Source organism: Ambystoma mexicanum, chromosome 9 (genome assembly GCF_040938575.1).
Source record: "Ambystoma mexicanum isolate Mex_15411 chromosome 9, UKY_AmexF1_1, whole genome shotgun sequence".
NCBI classification, from domain to species: Eukaryota; Metazoa; Chordata; class Amphibia; order Caudata; family Ambystomatidae; genus Ambystoma; species Ambystoma mexicanum.
In genome coordinates, this window is record NC_090931.1 from 731,778,446 (window position 1) to 731,804,410 (window position 25,965).

Consider the following 25,965-nt stretch of genomic DNA (forward strand, 5'->3'; position numbering starts at 1 on the left):
TGTTATGGTACTTTGGCATCTGGAATACCAACACCTGGTCATGCAGCATATTCGCTTATTCGCTTATCCGACATCATTTGGTCCCCATTGGTGCCAGATAATCAAGATTTTAGTGTACATCACATTGAACTCCACACGTCACCGAGGAAACAGGTACATGTATTTGGATGCTGCAGTAATGTAACAGTTCCTTTCTTGTAAGAGGTCATTCATTTGCCTAAAGTGCCTGTAGGCACTCCTAGGTCATTATATTCACATGGAGTCTGTATATCGTCACAATGTCTGCCAGCTGATCTGCTCATGAGTTTGATAATGCTTTTCTTGTGAGGATTTCTCATCCAGGCCTAAATGAAAGACAGTTGCCCTATTTCAGCCCAAACCATTAGCTTCAGAGTGTAGAGAAATGGCAGTGAACTTTAAGTAGGGGAGGTATCCATTAAATATAATTTAATGTAGTGACCAGTCCAGCAAGGGGCATTTCAGTCACCTTAAAATGTCAGGTCCTTCTTGAACTTTACCTGATCTGATGTTAACCTTAACTGTGTGAGAGATTTAGCGTTTTGCTGAAGGCAGATTTCCATCCATAGACTCTGAACACGCTCAGCGTCAGTACTGACACCAAGGGAACTCCCCTTGTTTTGTTTTTTTAACCACTCTCCTTTCACTTCTATAGTACTTCCCTATTTTCTGCTGATCATTCAACAATGGAACGTTACTCCTATGCTGCATAACCTGGCAGGCCCCAAAAAGATTGCTTGATTGCTTTTTGGATGTATTTTCCATTCCTATTTTTGTTCTCCTCTGCCCCAGGCCCCACAGTAAAATGGCTGTCTACTTTCTGCTGAGTCAACATATATTCACACAGCATCCAATAAAGCAACGTGCTGTGAAATGTGTAGTTAGACCACTCATGGTAGGGATCTCCTATGTCTAACTCATTTATAAATTACATGATTTGATGACAAACTGACCAGTAAGTGGGTTGGCTTGTTGCTTAGATTCTTGGTTATTTGATATTATGACTGACTAGTCAATTCACAAACTGCTTTAATTACTTGATTGATTTATTGATTGATTGATTGATTGATTGATTGGATTGATTGATTGATCAGAATGCCGCCTTGTAGTAATATGAATCAGCAATTCTGAAAACTCAAGAAATGTATAACGCTATTCCGTGCATCACTGCCCCATCACATGTGCAAGGCTAGCATACGTTTTAAACGGAGCTCAAAGGAAGCCAGTGTCCACTTAGATTATTGCTATTTTGCAAAATGATAATATGAAGTGGGAATGGGTGGGCTAGGAGAACAACTTCCTAAAATAACTTAAATAACTTGTCCTCGGTTTCTGAAACGCTAATTACTGCATTATTACAAACAACCACCCATGCAGGCTTCATTTGAGGAATGTACTGTGAATGATATACTTACCCGTGGACCCAGAGGACCTGCAGCTCCAGAGTCACCAGGTACACCCTATTAAACAAAAATAATTGAATTAAGGAGACAATGTTAATCATTTACAAGGGAGCAGCTTAAAAGCTTCAAAGGAAACACTGACAGACAGTTCTATTACACTGAAAATAAAATATATATCAACGAGCAATAATGTGGCATTGAATTAGACCACTGTCATATTTTCTTACGTTTGAAGGCAACTTGATCAATGTTATATGCAATTTTCGTATCAAAGCCATGCAAGGATAGACTTTGTTTTTCATTCGTTCAGAAGTGTATGGGAGTTTACATCTCATTGGTTTTGCTGTCAGAGAGACTGGAAGAAGTAAACAACATGCATAAGCATCTGATATTTAAGATATTAGACTTCATTGGGACTCCACTTTAAGAGTAGTGCTGGGTCATTTTCTATGTTTTGAACTTCAAAAAACATCTGCCCCATGAACATGCCTCTACTGAATACATGTAAAGACAATTTGCTAACTTTGAGTGCTTTAAGGGAACGTTGGGAAGCAAATATGGTAACATATTCTGTCCATTAAACAAAACCCTTTCTGAGTTGAAAACAAGTGGCTAGTTAAAATATTCAAAGACTGTCTTTTGATGTGTTTATTAAGTGTGGTCTGAGCACATTCAGGAACACTGTTACATGGATAGGGAGCTAAAACTATGGCTGCCTGACGTGCCTGACGGCTGGGGGGGAGGGGAGGAGTGCTGGGACTTCAGTGATGCCCAATCTAAATTAGAACACATACATTGATGTTGTTAGGGCAAATCACAAACCCCTTTTCAGACAAATGATTATACTAAGTGCACTGTGCATTAAGCTCTCAAAATCACCATCTGATACTTCAAAATTCACATCAAAATCAATCAGGCTAGCATCACCAGACCATTTTCTAGTATTGTACCCTCTGCTATCTTGGATGATCTTGAAATAGCTTTTACTTGGGCACTTGATTGAGTTGCCCTCCCATCTACCCCACCCCTGGAGTTCACCATCATTAGCCAAGAAAACAGACACCCACTAGCAGGTTAATGGAATCTCCTGAACATGAAATGGCAACGGAGTGTACTGAAGCAAAACATTTCGGAACATGAAATTACCTATCCAACCATATGGCTTGTTGTACCCACGACAGGGGTTCCAACATGCTCTCTCTGAAAGCAGAGAAAGCATTTTAACAAATTGCTGAAACATTTGTACACTCAAAGACCTCTTCAGAATTTTCTAATAGCTTGAGCTCACCAAAGGTAAATATTCATAGGTTCTCGCTCAAAACGCTCTGTGATGGTTTAATGTGTTTCTTCCAGAAGAAAATTGAAACTCTGTACTCCACAACATCAATAGCACCTTATCATAATCACCTAATCTCTGTTTAGATATCCCTGCCCAATGCCCCAAGAGTTCTGGCCTATCAGTGTTACATAAGTACGAAAGATCCAGAAACCCTTCAAAGATTCATCCCACCCCCTATGCGTAGATAGACAATTTGAAACAATTTGCCAGTGGTTGAGCTTGGGTCCTGTTCATTGATTTTCTACAGACTTTTCTGGTGAGTGCCTGCGTCTATGATGGGATGGTTCCATGAAAGGTAAGGCAGGCAATCACCCCGCACAACAAGAAGCCCATTGCAGACCATGACATTCTATGTAATCTCTGCTCTACCATGCCCTGACAAACTTCTAGAAATGGTAGTTCATTTCCAACTGTCCTTTCGTGTAATAACCTCTTGAATGACTGAAAATCTATTAGGTTTTTTTAATTACAATTTTCTATAAAAGTATTTTGGATTTATAAAATGGTGTAAACATTAGAGATCTTCAAAAATATGTGTATAGTTAATTTTCAGAACATTTCCCATTTTGTATTCACTGATTTTAATTTAAAGTATCATATTAATGTTTGCAAGTTAGTTTATTCTAAATTAGCAAAACATGTTTGATAAGAATATTTTAGAACTAAATCAGTATGTTAACAATTCCAATAGCCCCTTGATGTTTTTTATAATTAGAAATGACTATGAAAATGTTTAACAAGATTTTAAAAAATTGAAATCATTTGAATGATTAGCATTATTTCCTACAATATTTGTAACATCCTAAAAAGATGTGTAAGGGGAGTTTTAATCCTGAGTTAAGATTATGTTTTTACAAAAATATAGAGTTAACATAAAATCTTCATATGTTTCAAAAAGTGGCAATGTTTCATACACAATTGAACAATAATTGAATTAAATATTTATCAGACAAAATGTGTTTTAATGATGTAAATAACAAATGTAATGTGCAGTGTAATGGACTATATCTGGGAATTGTTTGATGAAAAAGTTGTCATTTTTTTTATCATTTGCAACACTTTCTGAAGTTGAAAACTTGGCTAAATTGCACTTAACTCATCTTTAATATGTTTTTGAACATCTAATTAATTTAAACTGCTTGTTAGGAATGAATGAGAACCTTAACACAATGTTTGATTTTTATCATTAAATGGTTCCAGCACTTAAAAATGATTGACTTATTTTTTATCCACGTAAAGCACAGCAACCAACACAAACATAGAAATTACCAAATATGTTGGTGATCTGTTTCATCCCAGCAAAACCTATTCCATCAAAGTTATTATAAAGGGTCTTAATAGACAATATGCTTTAGAAAGAGAAATGTCTCAATGCAGTAATATGGATGGGCAGTCCCTATTGCTATCGAGATTTATATTTGTAAATTCAAAAAAATCTCAGGAGTACAGGGATATAGATTAAATCAGCCAAAGAAAGTCAGGTAAATGCAGATTTCCTTCATTGGTCCCATATATCACATCTGTCATCATTTACACATTTCACATCAATCTGAGCATCCCTTGTCAAGTTTCTTACCTCATCTCCTGGCTTCCCAGTCTCTCCTGGAGGCCCTGGAGGGCCAGGCAAACCCTGAAAAGTCCCAAATAAAAAAATTTAAAAAGATAACTGTACGAACAGAAACACGTTCTTGAAATGGGAAAGAACAATCAGGAATATGGGGCAGATGGCAAAGGTTCTAACATTAGATGCATACTACATACACACACGGTTGCTGTATTTGGATTTTGTGTAGCAGCATTTAAATTGGCCAGGTCCAAAGTTTCCTAAAGGTTGCACTCTATAATGAAAGCATTGCCAGAAACATGTAATTGTAATTGGTTATTTATAACACGCTTAATACCCAGAGGTTTCTAAGCGTGGACCCGGGATCGAACCTATGTTGCTGCGCAGCATCTTTCTTTGAAGGCGAGCGCGTTGACCCTGAGCTATCCTCCCGAGACAACGGGTACTTGTAATAAGTAGTCAAAGGGGATTAGCCACTGCTGCTTTAATACAATTCTCATGTTTATTCAAAAACAAATACATTTGTGGAATTACAGAAACTTTTCACTGATGTATTAATCAAGCTATTGGAAAATAAAATATTCTTTAAATGCATTTTGGCACCAGCCAATGTTTTCCCATATCCTAGCCCTTTGTCCTGGTGCCTAAATGTATAACATATGTTTTCTTCACTGTGGCAATTGTTGTCCTAGTGCTAATTTCACTTGCATGTGTGCACATTTTCTGTAAAATGGGGTGTATCATTTGTATGCTTCATCTTCTCTCCTAGTGAGACCCGCAGCACTTTTTGCTGGAATTCTGGAACTTTTTCAGAAATCCTGAATGATTGGGTGCTTTTCCACTCATTCATTCTTATGAGCTCTGTCTTTTGGAACTCTATTCTTTGCATTGTACCTGTCCTATGCAGTCTATTTTCCTCCATAAGTCTTAAAGGCATCTGCATTTTACTATTGCAGCTCGCAGCTCCTTATGGGCAGTGTTGCCAGGGACCCTTAGGGTCCTCCTTTAAGATTATTTTCTATATCCTAGAGTAACGACAGTTGTGATACTTAGTATCTCTCCTAAAATGTATAGTCTGTGAGATTGGCACACACCACCTTATGTGGAGTGCCAAGGTCATACCTACTTACAATCCCCCTTCTTTCTGCTCCTGTGTCTTTTTAGTCCCATAGACAACTTCCTAGTTATGGCTGGTCACCGTGGACGTTTCCTAACTACTATTGTGTGATTTATCTACTGCAGGCTATGTCCATAGCCTCGGTAGTGCACATTAGGGGCACCCAAGTTCTAACTTGGGGTCTTCCTTCTTTTTTGGCCATTACTAGCATGGTTGTTTGTTGTCAGCCCTTCTTCTTACATTCTGGGAGGGGGAGGCCTGTGTGTGTGTTTTTCCTTTGGTGGGAACCCTTGGGTGTCCCCGCCTACGCTCCAGAGTGTCTGGGCAGGCAGGAAGAGGTTGAGGAGTTTTCCACCCCCTGTCTTTTGTCTGCCAGAGAGCCTGAATGGGACCAGCTTCAACAGGAGGTCTGGCTGTCCTTATTAGAGATCGGGTCCAAAGCTGCAACATCGTGAAGCATCAAGCACACGTTTTCCTCAAACTTAAGGTACTGTGGGGAAAAAGGTATTCCTTAACTTATTCCAGAAAGTCATTCCAGAGCGTTGGAGGGCATGTAGAGGTGTCTAGGGCAATCCCGTCTTACCTCTGACTAAAGCCAATGCTAGTGTTCCTTTTGCGAGTCCTTTAACAGGATCGCCAACGTTGGTTAAGACTTCTTGTATCTTCTTTCATAGAGACTAGAAAGTATCCACAGAAACGTTTGACTTCTTCTGCTCTTCAAGACTTTAAGCCTCCGCGAATTGCCTTTTAGCTAGGGTTGCGTTTTGGACTTTAATAGATTTTCGGTGTGTAGAAACTGCCTCTAGAACCTGAAGCTTTAAAAGACTTTAAAAGACTTAGGGCCTGATTCACAGAAGCGTTTTATAATGGCACAATCCCATTGAAAAACACTGTGAATCCGGCCCTTATTGTGCATAGACACTGCCTCTAGAACCTGAAGTTCCAGTAGAATAAAACAAACCAACTGTTTTCCTTCAAAGGCCTAATCACTGGTGGATAATAAGACTGCTGAACAGTCTAGGCCCACAGTGGCTGCTACTAGGACATGGACCTCAACATCCAGCTAAATGCACAGGAGGTATTGATATTGATATTGATATTTTATTTCTATTGCTCTCGTACACAAGTGTTTCAGAGCTCGACAAGGTAAGGGAGGGGAACAGGTGAGAACAAAACAGCGATCTTACTAGGCCCTAAGGTGAATATGGGCCTCATTACGAGGTAGGTGGTAAGGGTTTACTGGCACCGGTAAGGACACCAGTGCCGGTAATCCCTTACCACCCTATTCCGAGGTCCCTTAGCGGGTCCCTTCCTTAACGCCTGGTTTTACCAGGCGTTATGGAAGGGACCCGTTAAGGGACTTCAGAGCTAATAACGGTATCGCAAATTGCCGTACCCTTATTAGCTCCATCCCCATTCCCATTGAGCCCTATGGGGGCTCGAATGGGAATGGGGAATGGTTCCCGGAGTGGGGACTTACCGGGTCCTCCAAGGTTGGAATGATCCGGTAAATCCCTATTTTGGGAACCTGGTCCCGGAATGCGGTAAGGGGGTAGCCATGGTGCTAATAGCACGATGGCTACGTCCTACCACATAATGAGGCCCTATATGTTGTGGAGGTGAATATCTTTGTCCTGAACAGTTCGTTGGATGATACCCTTAGAATTTGATGTACTGAAACCTATCACGTGCAATTTGTCAAACTGGTGGAAGAGCACCCTCCTCCCCCATAGTTGTCATTGACATGGTGAAGTGTTGAGTGTGTAGACTGGTCTGAATACAGCATGTAAACTTTATGTGCTGTTTGTAGATTTCTGCATGCATAGTGTTGCAATGCAAATGGATATACATAGCTTGGAATGCTCCGATGCCGGTTCTATGCGGCTAGGGGCCTTTTGCGGGCCACACGAGTGCAACCACGCTACGCACAGAGAACGGGGCATAGTGGTGGAACCGCGGTCTTGTTCTCTTTCAATTGTTGCCATGACGGTTTAGAAAAGACAACATTGCAGGATTCCGAGAGTGTAGTTTACCCAGAAAACAGTGGTGGGAAAAGACCATACAATGCCTACATAAAGGCTAAAAAGCCAAAACGTTTGGCTACGTCAAGTGCTTACCCACCATTGCATGTCTGCTATACAGCAACACCATTTTCCAAAGAATGAAATCATCATAGGGCCTGATTCACAAAGCGTTTCTCAATGGGATTTTCCCATTCATAAACGCGTTGTGAATCAGGCCGAAAGTGTACAGTTCGTCATGGCATGTTTTTGCTTATTACACAGATAAGTCTGTATTCGGGAAAACTTTAAAGAACTTTCAGAAAGATGTGAATGCATTTCCGAACTATACAGCGTAATTAATAAACAAATACACACAGCAAATAGCATATTGGCAATAGTCCATTTCAATTGGACAAGTTGGCAACTTTACTGCTCCATGCCTGCTGAGAAATGTTTTTGTAAATGAGGGATATTACCTCTTGCCGCTCAGGTTGTTCCCGCATTCCACAGATGGGTCGATGCCAACTAGAAAGTGGGAGTGCAGCTCGAGTTATTTATAGTTTATGGTGGCCTGCTGAGAAAATGGGCCACGCAGAACACCTCCATCGCTCATCAGATGTGTCATCAACTAACACAGCATACTGAACGCATAGCACATTATACAAATGTGGTCCAGAACTCACTCGCTCAAGACCCTGATGATTGGGGAAGTGAGTAACCAAAATGATTGGGCGGGGTGTCGCAGATGAGGACCGGCTAGAAAATGGCATATACACATCAGCTTCCTCCACGTCCCTTTTGGGGGAACACTTCAATGCTCGTATTTTACAGGGAGCAGGTCTCACTTAGTGCTGTTGAGACACCAGACTTAAGTGCTGGCTGCACTTCATAGCTGCACTTCATAGCTGATCTGAGCCAATGCCATGTGCCATCCCATCAGTTTCATCGTTTGCCAAGGGACACAATTAGATGTGCATTTACTAGAATGTCATAGGTGGTAGCTATGGGAATCCAAACAGTGTGGCAAAAGTCACTCTGCACTCATCACATCAGCATAGAGCAGGTTTCTGTAACCCACAGCTCTAAAGATATTGTGGGCTATAACTCCCATCATCCTTCGCCGTTAACTACGCTGGCTAAAGTTATTGGGAGTTGTAGTCCAAAACACCTGGAGCGACAAAGGTTGAAGACTGCTGGAAAAGCGTGAAACATCTCCAGCATGTGCTTTTGGGAAAAATGTCACGCCCATTCTAAGCAAACGTAGATGGCTTTTGCAAAATAAACACACCTGTCACTAGAGGACCTTCAGAAAGGAAGCATTCTTCGATGTCCTGAGAGGTCAGGATAATGTTTTTGATAAAAAAATTACAAGAATCCATACGGCCATATGCCTAACATTTGATGAACCACCTGAAAAACAGTCACTGCTCACGACCGTCTTCTAAAGAACTACTTGTGATTGTCTCTTTTATTTCAAAGATAAAACATTCCCATGTCTTAGTTTGTGACCAAATAGTTATTATTTATGTTAAGTTTTTCATGGGTGTAGGGTGTCTCTTGTATATGAGCAACCCCTAATATTTGGTAGGATAGGATTCAAACATAAACACAGATTGTTTTATTGATCCACTTAATAATCATTGTTTCGCTTGAAAATACGATTTTACCATAATCTGCTTATCACACATTTTGGCTCTATGTGTAATTATAACATTTTTGCATAGTGATAAATTGTGTTTGTTAACAACCAAAAAACAGAGATGTAAATTACCTGGAAACCTGTTGGCCCTGGAGGTCCTTGTTCTCCTCTTTCACCAGCCAAACCCTAGAGTGGATGATAATACATAATTAATATTAGATAAACATATTTAGCTATGTTGCATAATGGCTTCCTGGTATCCAATCGCCATTGTCTGAATTGCATCTTGGAAGCCATGCAACTTAAATGATTAATTCCCAGTGTTATGTCAAGCTATTATAGGTAATACATTTTAAAACCTCGATTTTTTCCATTTTCTTGTACACACACAGTCCTTTATGCAAAAATCATTACTATGCTCCAATGCACAATCAGAATTTTGTACACAGGGCCATATTACAGAAATCGTGCATCAGTGCAAGTGCAATTAGCACCAGGGCAAACATTTCCCTAATGCAAATAAATATTTTTATAATGCATTTTGCACTGAGACAAATTTGTCCTAGTGCTAGCACTAGGGTAAATATTGCCCTGGTGAAAACCTTAATTAAAATAAAGGTTTGCCCAATGCTCTTCATCTGATTCAAAAGTTCTGTAATATGGCCCATAAAGGTTCTAAGAATTATTAAGGTGTGGCGGTTGAAAGTGGCCCCAAGAAAAAAGGGAACTGCGTTTGGCTGACTGTGGCCTAAACATTCAGAACTACTGTCCTGGGATGTGAAAGCACACTTTCGACTGGCACACTGAAAGGCCAGAATGAAAAGTTCAACACTGCCAAATACACAAACAGTGTAGTCAGAAACAGGAAGACTAAAATTAAGTGTGCCATGTGCAAATGCCAAGGCTGAAAGAAATGAGGCCTATTTTCCATGACAGGTAATGGAGACACTGAAATGCATTCTTCTAAAAGAGAAAAGCTGGCATAAAAAGGAAGACAATTGCAGCTGGATTGGAAGGAACTGTTTACAAGTAACGCTTCAGTGCCTGTGCCTGTTTAATATGAAGTCTAATTTAAAGTTGGACATTGATTGCATGTTGCAGGTGAAAACGAAGTTTGTGTGCTGCAAGCCTCCTGTATATTGAAAGAAATTGCAACATTTAAAGTACAGATTTCTGTTCATTAGAGCTGACTTTAACACTGAGATCCAAAGCCCAGTCTCTGAACACATGCCCATCAGATGCAAGGCTTCAGCTCGGCTACCCGGTTTGTTTAGAAATCTCTTTTGCAGTGGGGGCTGTACTCATTCATGAACAAGGAATGTATGGGGGTGAGGTGCTAAATAACTCCGTAAACAGACAGCCCTCTTAATGGGTAGAACTTTGGAAAATAGTTGAATTAAATCTCAAGTTGTGGTCGCTCCCTGGGCTGACTGACAGAAGACATGCCCCAGGAGACTGCCATATGATGCTGAGGGGGCAGAGGTATACCATATGGCCAGGAAGATAAGATCACTCTACAGGACTTTGACTACCCAAGCATGTTAATGGAATTATACCAGCCTGGGTCAACAAAAAGAAGCAGATGTCTGGACCTACATGTAAGTGGAGAAACAAAATTTACTGTTTATAATTTAATAATATGTAAAATTATGAGATTGCCATAGGTTTATATGGATGATCATATTTTGTTCATTATCTTGGCACTCATAAATCAGCCAATACTGTCCAAGTATGATTAAAAAGCGTATGCACAGACCTGTCTGTAGTGACAACTCTCCTAAGAATTTCACTGTGGGAACAAATGTTACAACCTGAAATGTGATGATGACTTCCTGGAAAATGTCACAAAGCAGAGAATTTGGGAGATAGTAGCTTAGTGAATTAACTAACTGAATGTAAAGTTTTGGACACTGGGCTTCATTATGACCCAGGCGTTAAACCATGGCGCAATTAGCGCCATGGTTGACGCTGGAGTCCCCCATGGTAAATGGTGGAATTACCACCCCATTCCAAGGTTGGCGGGCCGGTAATTCCCCATTCACCATTCCCATTTTTGCCCCATAGGCCTCAATGGGAATGGGGAAGGCGGTAATTACGGTACCACAAATTGCGGTACTGTAATTAACTCCAAGGTCCCTTTGCGGGTCCCTTCCTTATGGTAGGGACCCGCAAAGGAGCCTCGTAATTGGGTGGTAAGGGATTACCGGCACCAGTGCCCTTACCTGTACAGGTAATCCCTTACCGCCCGGGTCGTAATGAGGCCCACTGACTTTTATCATTTTCAGTAATTTATGAAAAACTGTCATTCAAATCTGCAACTTTGTGCCGACATGGGACTCATGTCATTAAGTCTGGCATGATAAGACTAATTCAAAAATTGATACATTGTTAGGTTTAGTTAGAAAATAGAGAAATTTGCCATTTTGTAGTTTTAGTTTTTAAGTGCGAAACTGAAATGTGTGGAAATGTAAATTCAATTGGATGGATTGAGCACTCCCAGAAGTTGAGCTTGGTAAATGTTATGTTATGTTATGGTGCATTAGAATAGTGCTTTATGTACCATTGTTATGATCTCAAAGTGTGGAATGCGCATGTTGGCTGAGTTCTAGTGCTAAGTGCTGTCTGGTAGATGTGAGAGATCAGTGTAAAGTGTGCAGCATGGAGGGTGATCTCTGAGTATGCATGCTGACTGCTGTGGGGCATGTGCAAGATATTATTTATGCTGCTAGGCTGATTTCTTTGTGGGGTATAGCTACGTTCTACCAGGTTGTTGAGGTGTTATATGAGCGATGTAGGTATGTGTGCAGCTATGCCAAATTGATCAAGGGGTGTAGCTGCATTCAATTGTTTGTTGGTGAAAAGTGGAGGGTATGCCTAACGGTACCAATGAGTGTATGCGTTTACTGATGGGTGGCACCATTATATGGGATGGTTATGGAGTTCAGTGCACCGGGGGAGTCTGCACTGGGGGTTCGTTGTCATGGATTTCACTCTGGAGACGGGCCTATTTCCAGCTCCTTTATAGAATTTCAAGCTGGGTTGGTGAGTACTTCGAGGTTATATATGACCTCTTGTGAGCATTTGGCCAAGCATAGCTGCTTCTGTCATGCCGGTACAGGGTTATTAGTTATTATTCCTGGCTAGGGGTCACCTCTATTGATATTATAGCACCAGTAATACTTTAGAGGCTGTGTTCGGTGTTTGTAGCTTTTAGCTGCAAAAGGCAGGAGAGTTAATTTATTGGTTAGCGTTATTCCATGGCTCGCATGTTATGTTTCAGGTTAGAGCTAATTCTTGTTCTCACTGGACTTTGGTCATTGTGGATTGGTTTATGGCCTTGAGCAGATTTTTCATGGATTTGGCAAGAGCCATGTTTTTACTGCTTTACGGAAGCCTATGTAATCCTGAGTGCGACGAATACGGAGAGGTAGTGAATTCCATACGGTTGGTGCCAAAGGTGCATGATGGGCGGTAGCGTATAGTCTTCTCTTGGAGGTATGATGGGCCAGACTTGTGCACTGCTCGGTGTCTGATGGATAGGATTTTGAAAATGGCTCTTCGACTAATGGGAAGCAAGTGGAGGGTGCAGAGAGCAGGCGAGAAGTGGTCTCTTTGACCAAGAGCAAGCAGGAGTTTAGCAGCTGCATTTTGGACTCTTTGGAGTTTCTTAAATTGGTATGCTGAAGCACTTAGGTACATGGAAATTGCATTGTCTAATCTGGGTATGACAATTGACATGATGGAGGTCCATCTGTTGGGGTCAGAGAGATAAGGGAAGATGCGTCTCAGCAGCCTGAGGTGGTAGTGGCAGGATTTGGATACATTATTGATCTAGTGGGACAGTGTGAGGCCAGAGTCCAATATGCATCCAAAGTTTTTGACTGTGCTGGTGGTGGAGAGGGAGTGCCGAGGGACATGCATGACTTTGAAGGGGTCTGGGAAGGAGTCTGAGGTGAAGGAGTCATTGAGTATGGACCTAGCCTGTTCCCCAGCACAATTGGAGGAGAAGATTTCTTTGCGGAGGGGGGCCGGGCAGGGGTCAAGGGGCAACCAACAGGGTCTGCTGCTGGACACTAGATTGAGAATTTCCTCACTCGAGGTCTGCTTGAAGGAGTTGAAGGTCGGTGCTGTGGGGGGGTGGGTATCTTGAGCAGGGAGAGTTGGCAGGGGGTGAGGTTGGAGAGTTTGGTATTAAGGGTGGCTGTGCTGTCAAGTGTTGTTCTGTAGAAGTAATGGGAGAGGAAATCGCAGAGTGCTTTTGTGGGCATGGTAGGGGCAATGGTGCAAGTGCACTTCACAAATTCTGAGATCACTGTGTGGAGCTCTTTACTGTTGTTGTGGCAGATTTGGATTCTTTTATTATAGTAGGTTTGTTTGGCCTTTTGGATCTGGGTGTTGTAGTTACGGTGATGGCGAGCAAACAGGGATTTGCTACAGGGAAACTTTTTTGCTCGCCATTTGCACTCGGGGAGCAGTTATGGGATTTGACATCCTTCAGGTGGGTGTGAACCATTTGGGGATTTGGCCTTTTTGTGTGCGGGCAGGTCATGAAGTGGTGAGAGGGATGAGTGGGTCATTGAGCCAAGAGTCAAAGGATTCAATAGGTAGAGGTTTATCTGTGGGTGTGAGTGAGTGAAGTAGGGCTTCAGCTAGGTCAGGTAATACCTTGACCATGTTCCAGCATTTGTGGTCTTCTGGTGAGAATGGGTGCACAAGGGGTGGTGGAGTAGGTGTGTGGATAGAGAAGGGTAGGGCTGATTGGTCAGTCCAGAGGAGGGGTTTGGGGGTGGACACTGATACGAGGTCAGAGGAGTTGAAGATTGCGTCAAGGGTGTGGCCTCCAGTGTGGGTGGGACCAGTAGAGTGCCTGCCGAGGTTGAGTGCCTCTAGGCTGTTAACCAAGGGTTGGGTCATAGGGTTGTTGGGATTATCAAACCAGATGTTGAAGTCTCCCAGTAGGGTGAGTGCCGGATGGTTGACCAGGATGGTACCTAGTGAGTCACAGAGATTGTTTGCAAAAAGTCTGTTGTATCCCGGCCACCTGTAGCTGAGTAGGAAACTGTGTGAGGGAGTGGTCAAGAGGGAGTGTCTGATCAGAAGGGATTTGCAGTTAGCTGTGCATGGCTAAGTTTCGATGAGAGAGATGGTTATGTTGGATTTGTGGAGGGTGGCAAGACCGCCACCCCTGGTGGCTCTGTTGTGGGGGATGAGAGTGTAGCCAGGAGGGAAAGCCTAGTGTGTGACTGGTTTAAAGTCATCTCTGAACCATGTTTCACTGATGAAGATGAGATCAGGGGTTTATGTGGACAGAACGTCGAAAGTGCTGTGTCGGTTTCTGGCCACGGAGCGGGCATTGAATAAGAGGCATGTGACTTGGTGGCAGGAAGTGGTTCTAGTGGTGTTTGTGGCAGCATGGGCATGATGGGCCCAGGTGGCCAGTCGGAGGGAGTCAGGGGCAGCGGGTGGCTGGGTGGTAGGAGATGCCGGGACAGTATGAGTATTCACTAATGATTTTGGGGGGAGAGGAGGTGCGGATGGGGGGAAGCAGGAAGAGAGAGCATGCTGTGGCTGTTTTGGATGTGATGAAGGTAGTTGAATGGAAGGAGGAGGTGGACAGTGAGTGGTGTTGTGCCCTGGGTGTGTATCGACTGGATGGTGGGTTGGTCGCAGGTCTGGAGGGAGGTGGAGATGAGGAGGTGGTAGGTGAGCGATTGTGTCTGACGAGGAACAATCTAGGAGTTGATAGCAGAGAATTCCTGACAGCTGGCCTGTGGGTGAACAGGATGGAGGACTGATGTAGGCGAGGAGAGGGACAAATGGTTGAGGGTGAGGGCCAGTTGTTATTTTTGAGTTCTGAGCATATTGGCACAGGAGGTGTGTGAGAGAGGGTAGGGGGTTTGAAGGGGAGGGTGGATGAGGTGATAGTTCTGGAGAGAGCAAGCAGTGCCATGCTGAGAGAAGGGAAGGCGGGTGAATGGGGGATGTCTTCGGGAGGAGGGGTGAGGATGATGGAGAGTGAGAGTGGTTTAGGGGAGAGTGAGGTGGATGGAGTTGTGGGCGGATTGGGCCTGCTGAAGGGCTGCTGGGTAGTGACTTGTGGTGGGGAAAGGGTGAGGTGAGGTAGGACGGAGTGGGAGGGTGGATTTGTCAGCAGGGTGAGGGGGTTGGAGGAGGGACAATGACATCTCCATGAAAGGGTGCTTGGTGATGTTTGGGGGGCGGGAAGGGTCTGCAGGGTTTTGGCTGAGGCATGGGGCGGCGTGGGCTGGGGTGAAGGTCTATGGGGTGAAGCTCTACATGGATGGGCTGATGAAATGGTGGTGGCTAGGGGGTTGTGTGGTGTGAGCTGGGAGTGTTTGCTGGGGGCATGCCGGGTATTGTCGGGAGGTGAGAAATTGGTGTGTCGAGGTAGGAAGGAATTGGGGGGTTGGGAAGGTGGGAGAGTGGGCAGGCTGATGGGGATACTGAAGGGACATGGAGCACTCCCTGAACGAGTGATTGGTCAGGATTGAGGGGAGGAGACGGACTGCAGAGTTTAAGCTGAGGCATGGGGGGTTGAGAGCTGGGGTGAAGATCTGCAAGGAGAAGATCTGCGTGGAGGGACAGGTGCTAAGGTGGTGGTGTGGGGGTTGTGTAAGGAGTGCCAGCAGGCTCCTTTGGCCTTGGAGTTGGATGTAGTGTTGTGAGTGATTCTTGGGGATGTTGGTAGCGGTGATGTCCACGGATCTGAGAGGGTTGGGGCATGAAATTTATGGGATGGGGTCTGGAAGCTGTTGGGGGGTTTGTTTGGAGCATCAAAGTGCTCCTCTGGCTTTGGAGTCAGAGGTAGTGCGGTGAGAGATGGAGTAGAGGTGATGGTCATTCTTGGCATGTGACCAGGTGGACGTGTTGTGTGAGGGTGGGGCCTCAGCACAGGTGGGTGGGGGCATGGAGGGTGGGAATGATTTGTGGTGTGCCAGGTGGCTTCTTTGGTGTGAGGGGTGGAGGCGGTTTCATGAGGGCATGAGGGAAGTAGGTGCGTCAGAGTGTGGGATGGTTCTGGGGTTAAGGGTAGAGAAGCACTGTTGTGTGTGGATGGGGATTGAAAATTGTGGAGCTAGAGAGGCAGCAGTCAGGTGAGAATGTGAGGGGAGTGTGCGGTCGGGGTGGGGGATGGTTCTGGGGTTAGGGGTATGGAGACGTGGTTGTGGATGGATGGAGTTAGGGGATGAGGGAGTTGCAAAGGTGTGGTGAGCACATGAGGGAAGTGGGGCATTGGAAATTGTGATGTTTCTGGGGCCGAGGGTAGAGGGGAGTGGTGGTGTGTGGATGGAGTTTGAGAATGAAGGTGCTAGCAAGGCAGCGGTAGGCGCGGCACGGAGTGTATTCGTTTGAAAGAATGTTTCTTTCATTTGTTGGTTATGAAGTGAGAGTGGGAAGGTTGTGTTCTGGATTGGATTTTTGGGTGGCTGCATAGTTGCAGGGACATTGTTTCAGGCACAGATAAGAGTTGGTTTACGCTCTGTTTTTGTCCTATTGGGAGTAATGGCCCTGGTCGTGAAGGGGAGCATTGCGGCAGGTGGGGTTTATCGGGGATGGGTGGGTCACTACAGGTCGGTAGTGCTGGGCTTGGGTATTTGGAGGAGCAAGTCACAAAAGTCTAGTAGATGCAGCAGAGGTTAGAAAACTGGAATTGGGACAGTGGTGTATGCAATGGTGCCTAGAGATGGAACACCCAAATAGTGGGAGAAACACTGCTACTGTACCAATGGGGCTACAGCTTTGAGAGTCCTAAAGTCGGGGCACAGTAGCAGAAGCAGCGAGACCTAAGATTATGACACGTGGATAGCGGGAGAAGCACCTAAAATGAAGTCGCGCAACAAATGTAACAACTGCTAGATTTGGGATTTATAGAAATGGGCATTCAGTATAAAATGCACCAACACCTAAAAATGGGGCCCAATAGTAAGTGTAGCAGCAGCAAGCATTGAGATTGTTAAAATGGGTACAGAGTGGTCAATGCAGCAACACTAAACTGTGAGATTCCTAAAATGGGGTCGCAGTGTAGAAGCAGCGGAACCTAATATTGTGACACCAGGATATTACGAGAAACAGCTATAATGGGGGCACAGAAGTAAATGCAACAACAGCTAGCTTTTTGATTCCTGGAATGGGGGCACAGTTGCATAAGCAGCGAGACGTAGGATTATGACACATGGATAGTGGGAGAAACTCCCAAAATGGGGGCACAGTAGAAAATGCAACAACACTTAAAATGGGGGCACAATAGCAAGTGCAGCAGCAGCAACAAGCTTTGAGATTCCTAAAATGTAGGCGCAGTAGTTAATGCAACAACAGCTAGCTTTGAGATTCCTAGAATGGGGGCACAATAGTAGAGGCAGCGAGACTTAAGAATTTTAGACTAGGATAGTGGGAGAGACACCTACAATGTGGGCACAGTAGCAAATGCAACAACTTGCGAAGGTGGCTATCTGTTGATATAGGTTAGGGTATTTTTACAATAATAAAAGACTCTTGGCAGTGTACTTTGGACCAAATGTTATTAGAAAATTAATAAGGTGGGACTGGGTTGGTCATTTCAGTGGGGGCAGTAATAGTTGCATCCCCTGGTCGTAACCGCACTTACTCAGTCAGTTGCTGCTGGGTAACGGCTGCAGGGAGAAATCAAAGAAAATGGGCTAGGCAAGGCTCAAGGGGATGGAAAATAGTTAATTAAGAGCCAATGAGCTGGCATCTCATAATTTAGACACTTCTGTGGGAGTGGTGAAAACATTCACAAGGTGACGCACAATGGGAAAAGGGAAGAGTTGTCTGATATCATCTCAGTGGGACCTGCTGGGGAGAATTGCTGGAAAAACCAAGATGGCCTGGGAGACAGGAATTGGAGGTAACCAGGGAAAGACAGAAGCTGGGACCCATACACAGAGAGACAAATCAAAGGGAATTGAGGCTGGAGGTATCCATGAGTAAACCTGCAGTGTCCATCTGACCAGATATCTGTCCTTTCCCTATGCCCAGAGATATGACTCACGATAAAAGAGAGATGCTGCATCGTGTAGAGGTGAAGGAAGAAGGGTTCCATATATATAAAAAGTGTTTCATCTTACACGTCTGCTGTGCGCTAATACTGTAAAGCATTGCCAAGTACGAAGGGAGATAAAAATATAGATGGCTACATGTGTGAAATTGCTTTTGCAAATAGAAAAGTGTTGCCTATTATTTAAATTGAACTTAATGTAAAATATAGTGTCAAGCGTATGATCTGGTCATGTTTCAAGGTGCTGCTGCCTGTTATTAAAAGTGAACCTCATGCAAAATATTTTGTACAATTAAATTGTTCTGTCAAGTCCATGGTGCTGCAAAGTTTTGTATGTTGTGAGTGACACAGGTATTGGAAGTATCCTATAGATCTGTGTTTCTGTGTAACCAGGGTTGAACTAATCAATGAAGGAAACTGTACATGTTGTGGGGTTAAAGTGTCTGTGATCTGTCATCAACTAATGTTTCCAATTTGCTTGAAAAGGGAATTGTTATGAAAGAAAAGAATTGTAGCCCCAGAGCGTGGTGGTGTGATTTGTGATTTAGTACAAATATAAATGTTCCTATTCAGTAATAATTATATTTTCTTTCTACACACCGGTCTGATTTTGATGGGTTATTTATTTATTTATTTAAATTGTTGGAAAGCACTCCAATGGGTCTCAGAGCGCACAGGGGTGAGGGATCTACATGATTCTATGTGAGTCACAGGCAGAGTTAGATTGAATTGCATCGGAGTTATGTTGGTGTGACGCTTTTGATTGAGGGGGAGGCTGAACCCTCTGTATTGTTTTCCATAAATATATACAACAAAGGGCAAATCTGGTTGGCTTTGTCTGGCCTCTAAATATAACTGCACTTTTTTTGTATTGTGTCCTTGGTGTTACATGAAAACCTTACACAAGTAAAACAATGATATGCAGAAATATTACAAATCTAAAAGACACAGCCACCAATACATAGAAATACAATACATAACATTTTCCCCAAAATAAAAGCATTCAACCTAAAGATCCCACCGCAGCAATTTCATTGTAAACAAGATAATCCAATCTGATTAGAAATGTCTTCTATACATCTAAGCAAAGCCAGAATCAAGGAAATATGTTCTAAGATCTCTTTCCAGAACTCTCCACACTTAAAACTCTGTAAAAACGTATGAAAAAAATGACTGCACTTGTGTGGCTTCACTTGGACCAACTGTGGTCCATATGAAATAGGAAAGTGTGCATATGTTTGCTGAAAAGGATATTTACAAAGCATTGTAATAGTGCAATATGCCTAAAAATGTATACTAGTTTCTGAGATATCCTTTGAAAATATCTTGCTCAGATGTCTAAAACCATAAGCAATCTGCTTTTTGGGGAAAATGAATAACGTTCTGTAAGCACAGATACATACTGGTTTACTAGCCATTAAACAGCATGTTAGGAATCTACCAAAAGGCAAAGAGAACGGATCTCATGCCGAGCCCTTTGTAAATGGGCCGTGGTTGGAATCTATGACGTAAAACCCTTGCATAAAGCTTTTATGCCGTACAGCCACACTACAGCCCATTTTCATGTATTTGTATGGCGGAGAGGAGTGGCAGAATGCAACTTACATTTCCACCGCTCCCTTCCCCCTCCGTACAAATACCCCAGCATTTGCTCCGGCATGGATGTTCATGCCCGTTACAAATGTTGGGGATTCCTATGGCGTCTGACAGGCTTTTTGTAATTGCTGCATGCCAGCAGCATTTAGGCAGCATTTACTCAATTTGCACGGCAGAGTGCAAAAGAGCAGGACCTCGAATGGTGCTCATGCTCGAGTTCCTCAAAGACGGGGTCCCTGTTGCATTTCCGCTCTTTTATGAGGAACATGCGCACCAATACGGATCATGTTTGAGTTACCACATAAAAAGAAGGAGTGGACCTGTTTCGCTTCCACTTAAACATAGACAAGTTCCTGCTGCTTTATAGTGAAAAGGGGGTAGAGCCAAAAGGTGGCATAAGGGCGTGTTTGCGGCCCTTTTGCACTCCCCCAATGCAAATTGACTAAACGCTGACTGCCATGTACGCATGTACACATAAAGTAACTCTGAAAACAGATATTTGGGAGTGGCAAAATTAGTTGTGTGGTCAGTGCAGCTGGCCCAATTGGATGACAGGGAAATGGTAGATCCACCTAGCAACCTTTCATTAAATAAATGGGAGTAAGGATATTTGCCATGGAAAGTTACGACGTAGACACTGCTGTGTTTAGTTGTTTTCTTTGCTAGTTGTTCATGATGTTTGTTTTTGAACTAAAATAAATGTTGCCTTAGCTTTCAAAAAATGTTCTTCTAGACATATGGAACATCACTAACTGGATATCTCTGAACATACACATTATTCACACGTCATCTGAGCTGCCATCCCATTTGGGGTCTGTTATCTTCTACTAGCGTACAGGACCAGGTACACAGGCCAAAGTGCAGGTTTTCATTGACCCAGTATAACCACTATAGATCGTAAACCAACAGCTCCCTCTAGTGGTGACAACAGGCAAAGCTATGCGAAATGGACCACTGTATATCCAAAGGCAACACCTCCCTCTAGAAGAGCATTCTGTGGTTCGGGAAGCCTTTACTTCGCATGACGGCATTGGACATACATACATCTGCCCTTTTATTATAAGTAGATTGTTGCCACCACCCAAAACATTAGCTGTATAGTTTTGGTAGGAATAGTGAACAATGTAGAAAGCATTGCTCATTATTATGTTATACAGTATGTGTCAACTGTACTACAATTTCCCATGACCACATTTGTTCAAATGGTAACTTACCGATGGGCCAACAAGACCAGGAGGACCAACTTCACCATCTTTGCCAGGGGATCCCTAAAGAAAATGTATAATTAGTTAAGGAAATTCTTTTGATATCCAAACATTACAATATAAATTTGGCAAAGTGATGTTGCACTTACCCTTTGCCCTGGGGCACCATTGTTGCCTTGCTCTCCTGCCTTTCCTGGATCGCCCTAGTAGTACAGTAATGACATTTATTGGAATTATGCCTGAACATATGTTCCCAGTTGTGTGAAGACAAAATCGAATGCAAATGTTTACACAATTCTGCCCTTACACTGTTGCCTTTTGGACCAGGAAGGCCCATAGTCCCAGGTTGACCGCGGATTCCGATTGGACCAGGTGGGCCAGGTCGGCCATCTTCTCCTGCGGCCCCCTACAAGAATACAATGCTAGTTGTTAACACAATTTCAAAGGTCTGAAAGTGAGCTATCCTTACGGCGCATCTATCATAGGAGGCCTAGCATGCTGGAAGCGACAGCATTCTAAGCCTCCAATCAGTGCTAGTTCAAGAAAACAGTGTTTAGATTGCATGTGTCCCTATGAAGAGAAATATCCCATCAATGCATGATTCAGAATGCAGATGAAAAGGCATGGTGAATTTTTTATACGGTTTAACAAAGTTATCTCTATGGTCTGAGCAAGTAAAACATAAGCCTATGATGCACAAGGATATTCACTATGCATAAAGCATCAAGCTTAAATCTACTGCAAATGTAATTGGTGAATTATGTTTCTCAAATGATTTCTGGAACAAAAGAATCAAGTTTTGAGTAAGTGATATGTAGATATTTTTTGGTACAAGCAGATATGCATGATTACATTGTCAAAATGTGTATTAAAGAATGTGATAAAATGTACGTGGATGGGTGTGGCAGTATGTCTTTGAGTTCATGAGTCAGATATATAATGTGTCATGACATCAAGGCAAGGGGGTCATGTTGCGGGTCCCGGGTAAAAGTAAAAATGGTGGCAAAAGTGGTGATATGCTTTCACTCCCATGTTTACTGATGCACAGGAGTTGCAACAATTTTCCTCATGGAGTTGGGCAGCAGGACAGACTTTACATTTCCACCTGCTGTTCCCATTGCCTCTGACAAATGCATCAGCAGTACCACCACCATTGATGTCCATGCTGGCAGTAACGCAATGGATCCCTGTGGAATCTGCATGAAATGACCACCTGTTAAAGCAGGTGGATTCCATAGGACTCCATTGTAAACGTCTTTCACAATCGCTAACTGTCGGAGGCCTTTACACATCTCAACATAGCGTGAAGGCGATTTTGCCTTTGCTTTTTTCTTTTACAAGCTGCATGTTGGGGACCTGTTGCACCTATTAAAATGACCCCCAAAGTATTTTGTTGTTTCCTCAGATGAAAACTCTAACAGGAATGATACAAAACAATGCTCAAATATATATATGAAAGGTTTTCGTTTTTCTTCTATTCTTTCTTGCTTCTATCTTCTACATCAGCAGGCAAAAACCAATTATCTGTGTTCAGGAAATGCTTATATTTTGTCACTAAGCAACCCATAATAGTTACAATATTCCAGTCCTGATTAATCATCAACCCATTACATATACAACAGAACATAAGGGAAAAAATGCATAGGCTTACCAATGGTCCAGGTTTTCCTTCTGCTCCTTGGACACCAGGATTTCCCGTAAGACCCTAAAAAGGTAATGTATCAGACTCATGTGAAAGTGACAATGGAAAGTGCATTTTTACATTTCAGAATTCAGGTATTGAGCCACAGATATTCCCCACCCAAAATCACAGCCAATGTTTAAGCAAATCCTCTTGACAGCCAGCAAATATGATCCAAATTTGAAGGTTTTAAGAAAGTATAAGGTCAGATGCTAGAACATTGTGGGTCGGTTTAAAACTAAAGTGCAAGGCCAGTCTAAATAGAGGATGTGCTCAAACCTATTGCTGTCTAGTGCATAAGCATGCCAGGGCAATCAGCAACATTAACTACAGTAAATCTCTTTGGGCCTCATTATGGGTTGGGTGGTAAATCATCAGTAAATCTTCCTATTTACTGCCAAAATCAGTTACCATTACCACCTCGCAGCCCTGTCGAATTAACACAACATAACCAGTGGCAGCACTGCACAGTAAATCCCCATTTTTGCAGTCCAAAGGATTCCATGCATATTTTTTATGGATTTACCATAAGTGGTAATTCTGATGGTAAGGTGGTTGATCAGCTTGCAGAAAATCATCCAACTTACTGCCAAAACACATAGCGGTAACATGGTGGTAAGAATTACTGCCATTTTACCACCACTTTTTACCACACCACAGTACTCGTAAAGAGGCCCTTTGTTTTGTCTTTGAGTAGCTCTCAGAATGTTGTTAATAAAATGATCTCCAGCTCTTATTGTAAATGTCTTCCTCATGCCTACGCCTCAACATGGATGCATGTTCTTCTAGTGGAAGTAGGGGTAGACCTCCCCAACCAAGTCTCAAGTGGATTTTGATGCCCACAAAAAGTTATCAGGAAGGGTGCCAAAGTAGGGTAATTTCACACTAGAGTATAGGTTCACCATTATTCTGTTGCTGCTCTATGCAAAGGTTTGCCATACCAATGGGTTACATAGTTTTACATAGTGGCCATTGATTACTGATGCAATAGATTCCACTGATTGGACCTAAGTGCAGTCCACTTGGAAACCAAACCCGCCCACCTCATTGCAGCCGTTTTACCGCATTTGATGAAACGGCTGTTTACCTGCATTTTTTCTGCAATTTTTAGGGGTGGGGTCAGTTTGGGCATAATAAAAAAAAATTGAAGGGTAGTGGGGTAGTGGTGGAGGTGTGTGGGCATGGAGGTTTCCCCCCATAAAAAAATGCCAGAAATGGCCACTGCAACGTGATGGGCTCGAGCCTATTGAAAAAAGCACAGCATCTAGTCTCACCGGCTGCTCACTCATGTGTAGTCCTGGAAGAACTAAGCCGGAAATAAATCAAACGGCCTACTTAGAAGTCTGATGTCCTGCAAACTTTGGACCTTTCCTGATGATTACTCTAGAAAGGTTTGCTTTTAACTCCCAGAAGGTATCCCTCTATCCCTCATTTACTTTCGCTTAAAAAAGCTCCTCTACACTAACTTCTTTTAGATTCACATTGTCAGACATTTAATTCATCAAGCTTCGCTTCTACTTACCTTCGTCTTCATCTGCACTATGTCAAAGTGGCAATGGCTATGGTAAGGTAAGCTGTAGGGTTAGTGTTGGAGTCAAGGAAAGGTTGGGGGGAAGAATATGTTTGAGAAAAGGAGGGGGTTACAGATGGTCTCCCCCTGTGGTGACGATGTAAATGTCAGAAGTGAATGTCAGAAGACGTGAAGGTAGGAAGAGGTGAATGTACAAAGTGAATGCAAAAGAAGCAAAGACATACATTCCCGGCAGAACGGTAGGTCTATTGATTTTTTTTGTATTTCCAGGACTTTTGCAATGGAAATAAAAACAACTTAATACAAACCGTAGGGCGAAGTGTGGGCATTAGGTGTAGATGGGGAGCGTGGCATAGAAGCGTATTGGGGCCTAGCAATATATTTTGAGGGTGTCGCCTGGCACTACTCATGAAACCTTCAAATAATAAACAGGCACAAAAATGCATTGGGCCTCATTACGACCCATTCCGAGGTTGGCGGGGCGGTAAGTCCCCATTAACCCATTTACCCTTCCCCATTCCCATTTTTGCCCCATAGGGCATAATGGGAGTGGGGAAGGCGTTAATTACGCCACCGTAAATTACGGTGGCGTAATTAACAACAAGGTCCCTTAGCGCCATGGATTTTAAGGGACCTCGGAATCAGGCGGTAAGGGTCGGCGCTGTTTACGCCGCCGTAAACCCCTTACCGCCTGGGTCCTAATGAGGCCCATTGAGTTGAATCTTCACACCGCAATCCCACAGGCACAGTTTAGGTTGCAGGGTCGAGACAACACCAGCCACAATTTCTAGAATGAGTTTCCCTTCTTCTACCATAGGATGAATTATAAGCTGAAAAGGGAGCACAACGACTTTCCCTTTTGGTACATCTTGCCAAATAATAGTTAACTGGCACAGAAATAAGAATGCTAAATGTACTACACAAATATAAGCCTCATATTGAGGATTTTCACCAATTTGTACCTTTTAATGGAATGGTTGTTTTGCATCTTGACTGCTTCTTGTACAAATAAAAAAGACCCCAGGCAGTCATTTGCACAGTGATGTTTAGTTTGCATTGAAAAAGTAGACCATCTTACCCGTGCACCTGGGAGGCCAGGCTCCCCAAGACGTCCAGGATCACCCTGACTACCTTTAGGGCCTGAAGACCCTGCAAGGCCGCGTTCCCCTTGAGCGCCCTGAGGAAGTAATGAAGCAGTCAGTGAATAAGGGGACATCTGAATCCAGAGTGGGCTACATGAAACACTCTGCATGCAAACATAATACAATTAAAACTCCAGCCAACGGCCCATAGAAAATGTTGCACTTCATCAATAATAGAAAGATTTAAGGCATTCCTCTGCCCACATTCACTGGATTCAAGAAATGAAAGAATTTTCCGGATTTGCGGCATCATGGTGCCTTGTTTGTTGTCTGTTTAACTATGGACGTGCATGCATCTGTTGGACACGTTACTGAGTGATTTTATGATACTTTAATATATACAAAAAAATCCTCTAACATTAGAGAATTGATCAGTCTCACCGAGATTAAATGAAAGTCATATCTAAGAAAAGTCAAGAGGAACATGAGAAAATGAAAGGGTGATGCAGGATTCCTTCCCTACCTAGAAGAACCTTGGTGTCCCATTTGACAGCTACGTGCCTATGGTTCCTCAATCTGTAATTTCTGGCAATTTCCAGGTTGGAAATGTTAAAACGCCTCTTCCTTTATTGAGATCAAACACACAGAACGTAGCCTGTTATGGACACAGTCAAGTCCAGTCTAGACAGGGCAATAGAAATGTGACTTCTTGAAGCACCGGTTGAAGTGCCCTCAGGTCTTGGCTTCAAG

At 43.1% G+C, this 25,965-nt stretch overlaps 1 protein-coding gene across 1 annotated transcript in view; it reads right to left on the minus strand.

Moving 5' to 3' along the window:
• The window catches only part of COL5A2 (collagen type V alpha 2 chain), a 366,388-nt gene that overhangs the window by 84,141 nt on the left and 256,282 nt on the right, over nt 1-25,965 (minus strand). Inside the window, exons 25-32 of the mRNA XM_069615629.1 lie at nt 25,212-25,310; nt 22,573-22,626; nt 21,229-21,327; nt 21,071-21,124; nt 20,931-20,984; nt 9,216-9,269; nt 4,337-4,390; nt 1,434-1,478 (exon numbers count right to left, since the gene is read on the minus strand). Of these exons, the coding sequence (XP_069471730.1) occupies nt 1,434-1,478; nt 4,337-4,390; nt 9,216-9,269; nt 20,931-20,984; nt 21,071-21,124; nt 21,229-21,327; nt 22,573-22,626; nt 25,212-25,310 (513 nt within the window). The remainder of the gene's footprint in view (nt 1-1,433; nt 1,479-4,336; nt 4,391-9,215; nt 9,270-20,930; nt 20,985-21,070; nt 21,125-21,228; nt 21,328-22,572; nt 22,627-25,211; nt 25,311-25,965) is intronic.